At 39.7% G+C, this 14770-nt stretch overlaps 1 protein-coding gene across 4 annotated transcripts in view; it reads right to left on the reverse strand.

Annotated features, from left to right (window-relative positions):
* The window catches only part of LOC109561862 (zinc finger protein 474), a 70671-nt gene that overhangs the window by 5864 nt on the left and 50037 nt on the right, over nt 1-14770 (reverse strand). For 3 of the 4 annotated variants that reach the window (XM_019964654.2, XM_070793264.1, XM_070793265.1), the window contains one exon: nt 2287-2467. In XM_019964654.2, coding sequence (XP_019820213.1) covers nt 2287-2467 — 181 coding nt within the window. Of the gene's footprint in view, nt 1-2286; nt 2468-6399; nt 6611-14770 lie in introns of all 4 variants that reach the window. The other variant, XM_070793266.1, reaches the window with a different exon arrangement.

The raw sequence follows: 14770 nt of genomic DNA on the forward strand, positions 1-14770 counted from the left end.
ATATGGGTTTATTTTAGAGAAACAGTGTGGGATTTAACTTTAATAAAACTTATTTAAATAGAATGGCTTTGGTACACTAAATTGACTGTCTTAGAATTTCCCCAAAAAAGCACCCCCCCCCCACAAATATAGCCAGGCACTCAAAAATATATCACATAGTTTTTAGAAAATTATTTTCACAGCATATATTGTTTTCATTAAAGCCCAGGTAGTTCTCATATATGATTTTTCTATCTAGTGGCTCATACAAACGTAGCCAATGTTGGATTCTTTAACAAGTCTACTAATGTTCTTTTTCTTTTTATCCTCCATGGGAAATTAAACTCTAGCACAACAGGACCATCTAGTATTTCTCCCTTGGATAAAGGGAGTGTCACTATATATGCAGGATATGAATGTATATTTTGAGTGCTTTAAACCAGTTAAAAAAAGAATGGTACTGACTTTCACCTTACTCATGAGTTTTAATATGGGCTCAAAAATTCCCAAGTATTCATGGAGAGTTGAAGATGAGTCATTACATTTCTAAAAGTTTTAGTGCCTTTACTTTATAGTGGGAAGTGTCTTCACCCAGAGAGGAAGGGCGCCCTCAGAAAGAACAGTACCATGGAGCCAAGAGGAAAACTGTAGCAAGTGCAATGACAGGACCTGGCTTTTCCATCTGTAGCCAATCAAGACTGGTGAACCCTCCAGGGCTTTCAAACCAGTAGTTTCTCTTCTCTTCTATAATTGTGATAACTCTGCTCAAGCAGGGAAAATGATGGAGATAAGGAGTGAAGGAAACAGATTTTTTATCAGTTGAGAAATGATGGGAAGAGAGTCTCAAAGAGGGAAACAATCTCTTTGTGAGCAAATGCTCTAATTTCAATAGATGGGTATTTTCATCTCGAGCTCTCTTCCCATCTGCATGCAGAGTTCTCCATTTGGCAAGGGCTTTGAATAGTTGAGTTCTGGTAGCCTAGAACTTTATCATGACAACCTAGATTCCACTCTGTGGGCTATTAGAAAACTCTCTTTGGGTCACATGTCTAACAAGAGTGTTCTGAGATAATTGGTACTAAATGGCTTCCAAGATACCTTCTGGATATGTAAATCTATGATTCTCTTACATAAAGAGAATCAATTAACTGAATGATACTTCTCTTAAAACCAAGAATGGTTTTCCTTTGAGAGGAATCATGGGATCAACTGATAAAATGACAATGACCAAGTGTGAGCTGGCATGGCAAATTCTCTGAACTACTTCATTCTCTCCCTGAATGAGTAAGTATAAGGCTCTGAAATGAGGCCGCACACGACAGTTTATGAAGTTCAGGTTTCATATGGCCTGTGCAGTGCTTTACAAAGTATTCACTGCAAAATTTTAAAAATCTGGACATTTCATATAGAAGTCAAGATTTCCAATTTCTTTTGTATTATTGGAAGATACATCACAGTGAAGTTAAGGCTAAGTTTCTTAAGGATAACACCAGCTGGAATTGGGTAGCGGCCGTATCCTTGGAGAGAGGCAGTGCTCTCAGTTCCCCATGGTTCCCACCTTCCCTTTTTCCACACGTGGACAAATGTGCTCAATTGTGGAATCTGACCAGTGGACCTTGTAAGCATTTCACTTAGGAACCCCTGCTCTTTGAACACTAAGACACATTCATATTTGAAAACATGTTTCTAGATGTCCCCAAAGGTTAAGCTTCACATTTTTACAGTATTGTGTTTGATAACATATGAATGTAACTTTTGGGAAATACAGCAGTTTTCAGTAAGTCCCTCTCCTTGCACAGTTTGCCAGGATACAGTGTCTTTGTGTCTCAGCATCTGAAAACAACCCTTTGGTTAGGCATTTTGGAACTGTTTTTTCTATTGGCCACTATTTTGTGGCCAAGACAGTAAATGTTGCTGATGTCAGTTGCTTGAGCAAGTAATAAAAGAATACCTCTACTCTTTTAAGTTTAGAGAGAAACTGCTAAGTGCTAAGTCACTTCAGTCGTGTCCGACTCTGTGCGACCCCATAGACGGCAGCCCACCAGGATCCCCCGTCCCTGGGATTCTCCAGGCAAGAACACTGGAGTGGGTTGCCATTTCCTTCTCCAATGCATGAAAGTGAAAAGTGAAAGTGAAGCCATTTAGTCATATCTGACTCTTAGTGACCCCATGGACTGCAACCTACCAGGCTCCTCCATCCATGGGATTTTCCGGGCAAGAGTACTGGAGTGGGTTGCCATTGCGTTCTCCATTAGAGAGAAAAGTCTTCCCTTATACAATCAAGTCTTTTGTTTTCCAAAAACTTACCAGTAATGGTCCTGACTTCTGGTTTCTTTGGTTCTGGTCTCCTTAGCTCTTTAGGCAACAAGTTGTTTTCATTGTGCCATTTTTTCAGACATTGTGGCTCATGAATGGCAATCGATTTTGTTCCATATTCACGACCACAAATATAGCAAACAATGGTTGGTGGACGTCTTATCATTGTTGGCTGCAAGTAATACAAAATGCCTGTTAGCAGGTTTTGAAATTATACCTTTACATTATACTACATTTAAATTAGCTAGAAAAATCAATAAATTTAAAAAAAATCTAAACATTCTGGTGAGATTAACCTTTTTAGCAGTTGAGATAAAAATATATTGTCTGAGTGATTGAGGTGGGGGTGAGGATGTTGCTTTGGGAGGAGAATAGGAAATGAAGAACTAGCCAGAATTTTACATATTGGTACTTTATAAAAGGTATTTTCTCATTTAATAAATACTGATTGATTGTCTTCTGACTATTCTCCATGCTGGGAGAATACAAAGATAAATCAGGTATGAATCGTCTTCTCAGTACATTAATATGCCTGAGAAATAAAGTAATAAATGTCCTTACAGGCACAGAGAGAGTTTTTAACAGACACTGTTGTAGCCTCTCTCTCGTTCCTTCATGTAAAATGCTTCTGCTGCACCTGTGACTCTCTGCCTTTTTGGATCTGGCATAGACTTCACCTAGAGACAGGACAACTAATCAATTACAGATGGGAGTTGGTGGATAAAGACCCAGCTTGCCCACTTAGGCTGTCTCCTCCAGAAGTCCTCAGTGGGATTGCACCATAGTTACTCATTAACTCACTTCCTTCTCTTCCCTGTTTCTTCTTTCACTACTTGACTGAGGTTCCTAGGATCACCTGCCCTCTCTTAACCTTTGTTTCTGGAAGAACCAAATCTAAGGAAGATATACGTATATAACTCAATAGGGAGTTTCTGCTTCTGTCTAGGATATAGAACATTACAAGAAACACTTCTGCCACTTCAACAATGAGAACAAATCAGAAATTTTTGAGCCATTAGATACTCAAAGTTGCAAGGTAAACTAATGAACCAAAAAACACTGCCTCAGTTTGAGAGTGGATCAGCAGAAAGAAAAGAAAACCTCCCACACTCCAACTTGACAGGAATTAGAAACAACAGTCCTCTGCCACAGAAATAAGGGCAGGACAGCTGTATGAGCTCTTCTGATGTGCAGCATACGGGTACCATCTATATAAACTTTCCCACCCACTGGGTCTTACACCTAGTAATGGGGTGACAGTCCAACACCAGAGAGAGCCAGGAGCATTGAGAGAAACCCTCACCAATTCAGGAAATGGGGCCTGCCTCACTGTGATAGTAAAGCTAGAGAATTAGGCCACGTACTAATCCCAGATAAAAGCAGTATACTATACATATACATCACAAAATACATATATATGATACATATGTGTGTGTATTTTTGTACATATATATGACAAAATTGCTTTCAACCACGGCCTCTTTAAAGAAAAATAATAAAAGAATATGGAATTTATATTCTCTTTTGTATAAAGTCAGAGTAAACAAGAACACAAATTATAGGGACTAAAATTGGAAATAGATTGTCGTAGAATTCTTAGATATTTTTCTTAATTTTTTAAATCATAGAATGTGCTGTGCTAAAGATGCATGTTTTAGTGTCTATAATAACCACTAAAGTACAAAATCATGCTAAGAGGCATAAGTAAAAAAATCAATGAGATGAGAGAATCTATTTTTTAAGGATTGATGGGTTAACCATGACCCAAACAAAGATAAGAAGAGAAGAACAGAGGATCTAAAAATAAAAATAGAAAAAAAAGAAGGAAAGAAAAAAAGGTGGACCAAAGAACACAGGTATGAAAGGCATGAGTTGACAGACTAGATAAAACAAAACAACATTCAATTATATGTTGTTTATAAGAAACACATTTTATAAACATAAAGACACAAACAGATTACAAGTAAAAGGAAGGGAAACTTTTTCATATAAACACTAAGCCAATGAAAAGAGTATGATTATATTATTAAAATGTATTAAATTCCGAGTTTGGAAATGTTGGAACTCTTCTTCTAGTTGTGAAGATCAGGAAAAGCTTTAAGGAGGTACCATTTGAAGAATGAGCAAAATTTAGATCATAACGACTGGGAAGGGTCTTCCCTGGTGGTACAGTGTATAGGAGTCTGCCTACCAGTGCAAGGGATATAGGTTTGATCTCTGGTCCAGGAAGACTCCACATGCTGTGGAGCAGCTAGGCTCATGTGCCACAAGTACTGAGTCTGTGCTCTAGAGCCCATGAGCTGTAACTACTGAGCCCTAATGCTGCAACAGTGGGGCCTGTGTGCCTAAAGCCCATGCTCCACAACAAGAAAAGAGACGGCAACAAGAAGCCTGTACGCTGCAGCAAAGAGTAGCCACAGCTCGCCACAACTAGAGAAAGCCTGGGCAGCAACAAGGACTCAGTGCAACCAAAAATAAATAAAGTTAAAAAAAGAAAAAAGACTGGAAAGGATGGAGAAAACTTTTGGATGCTGAGCAAAGACAGCATGAGCAAAGCCCCATGGACAGAAATCTGGAAGTGATTACAGAGAATAGCGAATAATTCAGTTTGCCTGATGCTCAGTCTAGCACTGAGAACTAGAACCAAACAAGTAGGCTGCAGCCACGCTGTGAACAACTTTGAATGCCATGATAAGATCTGGATTTTGTTTTGTAAGTGATAGGAAGCAGAGAGGCAGGGAAATAGCCTGTAATTTCAATTCAGGAAAGTTTGTGTGTCTGTAAAGTATCTAAAAGAACTAACAGGGCAGCGTATCTATGAGAGCTTGAGCATTCATTGCTCTGTGAAGTGAAAGTTGCTCAGTCATGTCTGACTCTTTGTGACCCCATGAAATAGTCCATGGAATTCTCCAAGCCAGAATACTGTCGTGGGTAGCCTGTTCCCTTCTTCAGGGGATCTTCCCAACCTAGGGACTGAACCCAGGTCTCCCGCATTGCAGGTTGATTCTTTACCAACTGAGTCACCAAGGAAGCCCAAATAAATCATGGGTCCAAGAAAACACCAACGTTTTATTCTAGATGACAGGGAAGATGGTGATGTCAGTTACAGAAAGGGAGAAATTGGAAAAGACAGGTTGGGGAAGGAGAGAAAAGAGATGCTGTCTTGGAACTGTTGAGTTAGACATATTAGTGGAATTTAAACACGAATAAGCCCAGCCAAAATAAGAAACAGAAGCCTATACTTGGGCATTAGTGGGATTCAGAACTATTTGCACAGAGAAGAGGTTTAAAACCATAAAAATTCCAGAAGAGGAATATATAGATAGTAAGTAGAGAAAAATTCCTGGGAGAATATCTACAATAAGGAGATTGAGCAGGGGAAATTGAAGCCTAAAGAGATAAAGGTTCAAGTTCAAAGTTAAAGAAGCAGGGTATGGAGACAAAAGACTCCATTCACAATTCTGGAAACGCTTCTGGTTCCAGAAGTTGGTATCATTGAGTCTGTCAAATGCTCCAGAAGTAATGGATGGTTGAGGAAGGCAGTTAAATGTGGTGGCCAGTAGGTTATGAGCCAGTGACTTTTGATAATTTAGTTCCAATGGGGTGATAAAGGATAAAAACTAAACTGTTAGGAGTTAAAGATTAGGTCAAGAAGAAAAGTACACGTTCAAAAGGTTTGCAGAAAGGATATTTGAAAAAGAAGTAGAGTTAAAGATCAGCTTTGTTGTTGTTGTTAGGACAGGAGTATTTGGAGAGGAGAGCAAGAAACTGTGGTCCTAAGAGAAAAGAGATAGTCAATAGAAAAAGTCTCTGAGGAGATAGGAGGAGATGGGATCAAGGGTGTGGAGATGGGATCAAGGGTGTAGAAATGGGAAAGGGAAAAAGGAAGAAAAATAAAATAGATGGATTTAGAGAAAGGTTATTGTAGAGAAGGGAGGCACTAGTGGGGCTAATATAAAATGAATGTACTCTTCTAAGTATGAGGCAAAGCAATCTTCAGAGAATGAAGCGATTCCAATCCTGGGAAATGGGATAGTGAAAAATACTATGGGACTAAGCACTGTGGGAAATGTTATAGTGACTCAGTTAGGGAAGAGTACTCACCGAATAATGGAAAAGGGCCAGATAAGTTGAGCTGCAAGAAATTTCAGTGAATTTAATGGCTTTTTTCAATATTTCTCAAGTAGCACTGGGTAGCATGAAAGCAGAACCAAATTAAGTTGGTGGTGTGGTCTCCATGGGGAAATAAAATGTGGTAGAGTGTGTGCGTGTTTTACAATCAGCTTGCTTTTAACAAGATTGTTGGGGGTTACACCTGCAGTGGAAAAAGCACAGGGCGAGATCAACATCAGAAGGAAACACATTTATATTTCTGAATGCTCAAGCAGAAATAACAGATTTGAGATGAGTAAATCTGTAGTGAATACAGACCAAGCGAAATGGAAAGTGGAGTTACTTCCTGGATGATCCGAGTCTTTAAAAAAGCACATTATTTGAGGAAATATATTTTTATTCTATCTTTCTATACTGACCTATGTGAAAATACTATGTTAATCAAAATAATAAAATAGTTCTTTATCCTTCTCTTATTAGCCATGTAGCAAAGCCTAACACTTGAAAAGTGACTTTAAAAATATTTGAAGAATTCAAGACCTAAGAGAAAGAATAAAGCAGAAAAAACAGCCAAAACTTCCTTACTATTTGTATATATTTACTTGAAAGACAAATGCAGGTTTTTTAAGTTTTAAAATGAGAGTTATTCTTTTGACTTTGAGAATAATGAATTTATTAAAATTACATATGTAAAGTATGAACCTTAACCAAGCATGTAAGCAAAATAAATGGTATGGGTCATAAATGAGACATTCATGTCACATTGTCATAAGATTTCTTCTGTAAGGAAAAATTAAAAGAAAACAGGCAGACACAGAGGCTAGAAGACATGCATAAAACAACTTACAGGGATGTGGGAGAAAATTAATACCATAACAAGGCTAAGATGTCCTGTATTGTATTTTCCAAAGCCTGCCCCATGCTCTATATTTGTGGTTGAACTGCAGTTGAACTTGCAACATACTCCATATTCTTAAGTTTCAAGAATTTTACTCTTAAAGCAATGCTCCAGGGAAGTGCAAGCGACCCAGACATACAGCTGAAGAGAAAAATCCATCCCCATGGGTCTGAATGGAGATAAGAGACCCTCTTACTGTTCATTAATTTCACAACTGTCAGTCTGAAATTTCAGAGAAAGCTGAAAAATCAACTTGTTTTTACTGCCGCTGCCCTATTTGCTAAGGTTTTACTCTCCAACCTCCTTATGTTTTCAGATGGAAGTCCATGTGTGGGGGATTAAGAAGAGACGAAGAAAAGACCAAATTATAGGTGGAAAGAGTAGAAGGCCCCTTCTTGGCTAGTGTGCTACTGTGACTGGCATAGCTGAGCGAGGTAAGGGTGTGGGAAGGTGTGCCCAGGGGGCTTGTATACATGGGTACTGCCAGGGCCAGCCAATTCTACGAAGTGTCATGAAAGGGGGAGTGTGGTAAAGAGGAAGCCAAGCTGTCTAAATTTTCTGCAAAGCAAAGGATTAGATTAACAGTTTTCCTGTCAACATCTCAGATTGTATTTTGGGGATAAGGCACTATTTTTTTTAACAGCAGGGTAAAAAGATACTTTAAAAAGTTAATCTCTGAATCGATCTGAATTGATGAATCTGATGTGAACTGTTTTAGGGGGGGCAACTACTGATAAATGCCCCTACACAGCAAGTTTATTAGGGCTCATTGCATTTTGTTCTTGTTGTTTAAGTGTCCTGGGAAAGTCTATTTAGGTTGGATGTAGCCAGAAGCAATTGAACACTTCAGGGGAAGTTTTCATATGTGTATATTTCTTTCAACTAACTTTCATATGTTTTTAATCATTCTGCTGGCCACTATTGGAATTATTATTCTATTTTCCATGCAGCATTTTTTTTCTCTTTAGTTAATGTCTTTTCTCTGTCAGGAATGCCTCATGTTCCATCTTTTAAGCCAAGACTATGCAATGCAAAGGGAAGTGGACATTTAATAGCTTTCCTCCTAATCAGTGTAGATGACCTGTCATCCATCCACTTGTTTTTAGTTTGCAATATCACCATTGAGTCAAAAAGGAAAGAATAAGGATCTAGAAAAGATAATGGTTTAGTGGATAACCTTGAGAGGTGTTGATAGAAGAGGAATGGACATAGTTTCAGAAAACCTAGACTAGAATACCTATTTCAAATAATTTCAAATAGCTTTCAATGACCTCCCTAAGTGTTCAGGCAGAAAGAAAACCACAGTGAACCACACAACTAAATAGCTAATAGAGCTTATAAAAGGACATATAATTACTGGTCAGAAGGAAAAAATAGTCCTTACATTAAATACTATTGCATGAACCTTAATGAAAGAGATATTAAAAACTAAAGTGGAAGTTATTATTTAAGCTTTCCAGGTAGCACAGTAGTAAAGAGTCCACCTGCCAATGCAGGAGATGCGAGCGATGCTGGTTTGATCCCTGGGTCGGGAAGATCCCTTGGGGTAGGAAATGGCAACCAACTCTAATATTCTCGCCTGGGAAATTCCACGGACAGAGGAGCCTGGCGGGCTACAGTCCGGGGTCGCAAAGAGTTGGACACGACTGAGCACGCAGCACACACACAAATTTATTACTAGCAGTTTTACAGAGGATCAGAAACACTCTATACTCGGTCATTTCTTACATTAATCGCACAATAAATACTAAGTAGTAATAAGTGAAATTATAGTTGTGTGGTGTTATTTATAGGAAAGTTTGGAGAACGTTCTCCAACGATGTAACTTTGGGGAGATATGTTGTGCAATGTCAATTAGTAACATATATGGAGCCATTGCTGCTGCTGCTGCTGCTAAGTCGCTTCAGGCGTGTCCGACTCTGTGACCCCATAGACGGCAGCCCACCAGGATTCCCCGTCCCTGGGATTCTCCAGGCAAGAACACTGGAGTGGGTTGCCTTTCCTTCTCCAATGCATGGAAGTGAAAAGTGAAAGTGAAGTCGCTCAGTTGTGTCCGACTCTCAGCGACCCCATGGACTGCAGCCTACCAGGCTCCTCCATCCATGGGATTTTCCAGGCATTAGCCCCTTTGAAAATCTAATGGTGGAATGGCCATCTCCCAAGAAATTATACATGCATGGAGAACCATGGATATGACTTAGAATGACTGGTGGACTCCCTAGAGCCCATCCATTAGTCCCATGAAGGGAACTGTTGGGCCTTTAGTCAGAGCCAAACTTTTCCTTTCAAATAGATGCTCCTTTGTGCAAGGCATCATTTGGCACCATTTAAATGCCTCAAAGCCTTTGACTGTGTGGATCACAATAAACTGTGGAAAATTCTGAAAGAAATGGGAATACCAGACCACCTGATCTGCCTATTGAGAAATTTGTATGCAGGTCAGGAAGCAACAGTTACAACTGGACATGGAACAACAGACTGGTTCCAAATAGGAAACGGAGTTCGTCAAGGCTGTATATTGTCACCCTGTTTATTTAACTTATATGCAGAGTACATCATGAGAAACGCTGGACTGGAAGAAACACAAGCTGGAATCAAGATTGCTGGGAGAAATATCAATAACCTCAAATATGCAGATGACACCACCCTTATGGCAGAAAGTGAAGAGGAACTCAAAAGCCTCTTGATGAAAGTGAAAGTGGAGAGTGAAAAAGTTGGCTTAAAGCTCAACATTCAGAAAACGAAGATCATGGCATCTGGTCCCATCACTTCATGGGAAATAGATGGGGAAACAGTGGAAACAGTATCACACTTTATTTTTCTGGGGTCCAAAATCACTGCAGATGGTGACTGCAGCCATGAAATTAAAAGACGCTTACTCCTTGGAAGGAAAGTTATGACCAACCTAGATAGCATATTGAAAAGCAGAGACATTACTTTGCCAACAAAGGTCCGTCTAGTCAAGGCTATGGTTTTTCCTGTGGTCATGTATGGATGTGAGAGTTGGACTGTGAAGAAGGCTGAGCGCTGAAGAATTGATGCTTTTGAACTGTGGTGTTGGAGAAGACTCTTGAGAGTCCCTTGGACTGCAAGGAGATCCAACCAGTCCATTCTGAAGGAGATCAGCCCTGGGATTTCTTTGGAAGGAATGATGCTAAAGCTGAAACTCCAGTACTTTGGCCACCTGATGCGAAGAGTTGAGTCATTGGAAAAGACTCTGATGCTGGGAGGGATTGGGGGCAGGAGGAGAAGGGGACGACAGAGGATGAGATGGCTGGATGGCATCACTGACTCGATGGACGTGAGTCTGAACTCTGGGAGTTGGTGATGGACAGGGAGGCCTGGTGTGCTGCGATTCATGGGGTCGCAAAGAGTCGGACACGACTGAGCGACTGATTTGATCTGATCTGAAATGCCTCAAAAAGTACTGAGTGGAAGCCTTCAAGAACTTGTGAAATATACCACCTCTGGCTTTACGAAGATCTTAAGTTGTGCTTTGTGTAAAACAGTCCCTACTGTATCTGTTGTCTTGACTAATATTAATAGTGTCCTCTTTTACTCTCTGAAATGTCCCTGTTTGGTCAATAAACTACACAGACACTTTTGAAAAACATCAATTCATAAAATATAAGCAATCAAGAGATGAAACCAAAACAGCAAAAATAAACTTAGAAATATTGAAACTGTGAAACCATATTGAGAAATATGAATTTATAAGACTGGCAATGAATCCATTTAAACACAGAACTAAGGTAAAATGACTACAGAAACTATGGTTAGAAAAGAGAATAGAAAAGCAACATGTCTTGACAAAAATACCTTACAAAAATTGATGACGGAGGGAAGGGTGAAAGGATGCTAATGATACTAAATTCTCCAACTTTCATGGCAAACAGTCAATTAAATCAGTGTAACATTAAAATATGGAGTGAAAACTTAAATTCTTTAATAATTTATCTTTGTTTTTTAACGTTGGTGGGTCCTTTAAAAACTAACACTCTTTTAGTGAAGAAATATTTTTCTGAATTTCAGCAATGAACTTCAGCCAAATGAAGTTTCATTTGGCTCCTATTGTCGAATTCAAGTAAAATTAAATATATTATCTTCATCAATAATAACTTTGATAAGATGACCTCACTTCAATGAAAATATGCATGTCAATATGTTATTTACATAGATGTTTGGAACAATATTCACTAAGGTCAACCTAAATTGTGGGTAATTTTTATGCTAATTTTATACTTTTATAACAGCTTGAATTTTTATAATGAACTTGTGTCATTTTTATAAGAATAATAAAGCAATAAAAAATATCAACTTCAGAGTCAAAACTTAGGCCGAGATTAGGTAATAAAATCAGTTCTAAAAGGAAAAATCAAGTGGAGTCCAAATTACTTTCTGAAACGACTGATGATGATGATATTTAAGGTGTTGTATATAATACAGTTTAGTAATAGAACCAATTAGTAATTGGCATTAAAATTAACATTAGGAATGAATTCAGCTTTGCATAGAATAAAATCAATATACAATACAAAATGAAAATATTGACTATCTTAAATTACATTATCCCAATAATGCTATCTTATTTTGTCAATTGTTTATCATTGAATGTATTAGCTAAATGCTTGCCTGATGCAACTTAACTGAAATCCTAGAATTCAGCTACAAAGGCCTGGAAAAATAATCTGAACACAGGATTTAGCACAAGTCTGTTTCCACCATAACATAAGATAGCTCTTCCTGATAGTTTTATTTTATTCAGACTTGTTTCCCTGGCTTGCTTGCAGTCACCAAAAAATGAATTCACAAATAACTGGATGAGACTTGTAAGGTATGAAGCATCTTGTGTTGAAAAGTGACAGCTAAAAAGTTGGTTTGGGGGATGCATGGACTGAACCATTCCTTGGGGCCTATGTTGCTGACTGTGGCTGGACTGAGAAATCATTGTCTAACATTCAGCCTCCCAAATGCTTCCCCACCCTGTGCCTCTAAAAGGTCACAGGTATAATTATCTACCTGTTACCAGGGAACAAAGGAAGCCTCCCACGTTTGCACATGGGAAGGCTGCAGTTAGCTGGATTTATTTGCTGTCACTGAAGTATCTGGCTTGTTGGTTTTGGAGAGGCTATTTTAGTGGGGCTAGGCCAAAGCAGCCATATCGAAATGTAAAAGATGTCTTTATTACCAAATATGTATGTAAATAAAAGGCCTGGCTCTTTCCCCCAAGTAACATGTTTCATACATTACTTAGAAACAAACACTACTGCAACTTGAATGGCCCTTTTTTTCCCTTTTAGGTTGTATGATAACATCCCTGTAACAACACAGCCTCATGCCATGTTCATTTGTGGACACTGATTAACCTGAGTCAAAAAGAGATCAGGGAAACCAGAAGTGTGGGAACGTCCTGAAAAGGAAACAGTCCTTGTGCCCCGAACCACCACTTTGAGTCAAATAGGAAAAAGTGCCCCACCTGAAGACACTTTCAAACCATCTTAGTTGTGATCATTAATCTGTAATGATGCAAATCACGAGATATAATATTTTAAAATGGTGACCATGGGAAAGCATACAGGACAATCCTTGCCCTCCTGCGTCAGGGCATGGCATAGAATCGGCCCTGTCTGTTGGTGGTCATGAGCACGGTATGGTCATTTCTGCACACATCTGGGTTGAATCACAAACATTTCAATTTCATGAAAGCCAATAAAGCAATTGTTCTAAATATCGATATTGAAGTTGCACTGTGAGCAGAAAGAAACCAGAGACCTCTGCTGAAAACACGGATGAGACTCAGTCAGCAGATGAGACTGACTAACTGGAAATGCACTGGGAGGAAAGGGCCACTCAGGAGGTGGTTCCACCTCCTCAGGAGTGGTTCTACCACTCAGGAGGTGGTTCAAGTGTAGCCCAGATGCTGCTGTTCAGGAAGAACACTCCGATTACAGGCCATGTGCCAGGCACCGTGCTAGGGACAGAAGCAGAACTAGCCCTAATGGTGGGGATGATTGTACTTAAATTCACCACCTTTATTTGGGAAATATTTTTAATTTTTTTCCTAAGCTCTTTGCCTGAGGCAGTAAGTCAGGTTGACAGACCCCTAAGTGGGGTGTACTCTAAATTAGTCAAGAAACAAGGGAAGAAAGGGACTTGCCATGTGGAGTAAGCCTTCTTGACCTCTCTGCCCATTGATGTGTTTGAACTCACACTGATTAGTTCTGGTGATTGTTTTCCAGAGGGGAAACTGTTCTAGGATCCTGGACTTTTTTGTGGTCCTTAAAAATTTTAGAAGCTTTGGCTCCCAGATATCTGACCCACAAGAAAGGCCTCACTGTTCTGGAGTCTCCCACAGGTGATCCAGATGGTGTTTGGCAGCTGGCATGAGTTACCCTCAGCCCTGGCATGAAGCCTGTGCGCCTGGTCCCTGTGTTCGACTACTACACAACTCTGTGGGTCATATCATGGGTCCTTCGTGACCAGGCTATCCTCTTTACAGCATCTTACCCAGGCTACACCATAGAACTACCTCCTCTCTGCTTCATATTCTGGATTTCAGACTGCAAACTGATGGACTCAGCACAATTTCAGCCAATGGACATTCATGTTTTATTTGACTGGCATGATGCTCTTAGAAGTTTCAAATGTGAATATCCTTAGGTGGGACTTACTCTCACGGATACTGTACTCTCCACCACTCCCTATGGCCCTACATGCAGCTGCCAAACTCTGAAAGTATATGAGCTTGTGACTGAGCAGCCTATTTTTCCCACTCTCTCTTCAACTTTGTTGTGTTCAGTCACTCAGTTGTGTCCAACTCTTTGCAAACCCATGGACTGCAGCACACCAGGCTTCCCTGTCCTTTACCATTTCCGGAGTTTGCTCAAACTCATGTCCATTGAGTTGGTGATGCCATCCAACCATCTCAGCCTCTGTCGCCCCCTTCTCCTCCTGCCCTCAATCTTTCCCAGCATCAGAGTCTTTTCCAATAAGTCGGCTCTTTGCATCAGGTGGCCAAAGTATTGGAACTTCAGCTTCAGCATCAGTCCTTTCAGTGAATACTCAGGGTGCCCCACTTATCTCCTCAACAAAAGGTATTTGCCTTATATTTAATTTCTAAGAAATGAGCTAAACTTAGTTAATTTGCATGAATGTGCCAGTGGCTAGACATGGTTTGCTCCGTATCTAGGGGATCTTTGCATTTTAGCTGGGATTTCCTATGGAATCAGTGCTTTGAGTCAAAGGAATGAACCTCTGGCTCTGGAATTTAAGAAGTAGGGCAGGCACTTTAGAAAACAAGTAGGCAGCAATATATTAGTGATTGTCACACTGAAATGTCCCTGCTCTCTTTGATTATAAGCACTTAGGCAATTTGAACAGAGCTTGACAGGAGGCTAGAAACCTATCCATAGGCAAAAGAAGCCCCTCTGTGAAGGGAGGAGAGTCCAAGAGCACAAGAGCACC

This window comes from Bos indicus, chromosome 7 (assembly GCF_029378745.1).
Source record: "Bos indicus isolate NIAB-ARS_2022 breed Sahiwal x Tharparkar chromosome 7, NIAB-ARS_B.indTharparkar_mat_pri_1.0, whole genome shotgun sequence".
In the NCBI taxonomy this organism is placed as follows: Eukaryota; Metazoa; Chordata; class Mammalia; order Artiodactyla; family Bovidae; genus Bos; species Bos indicus.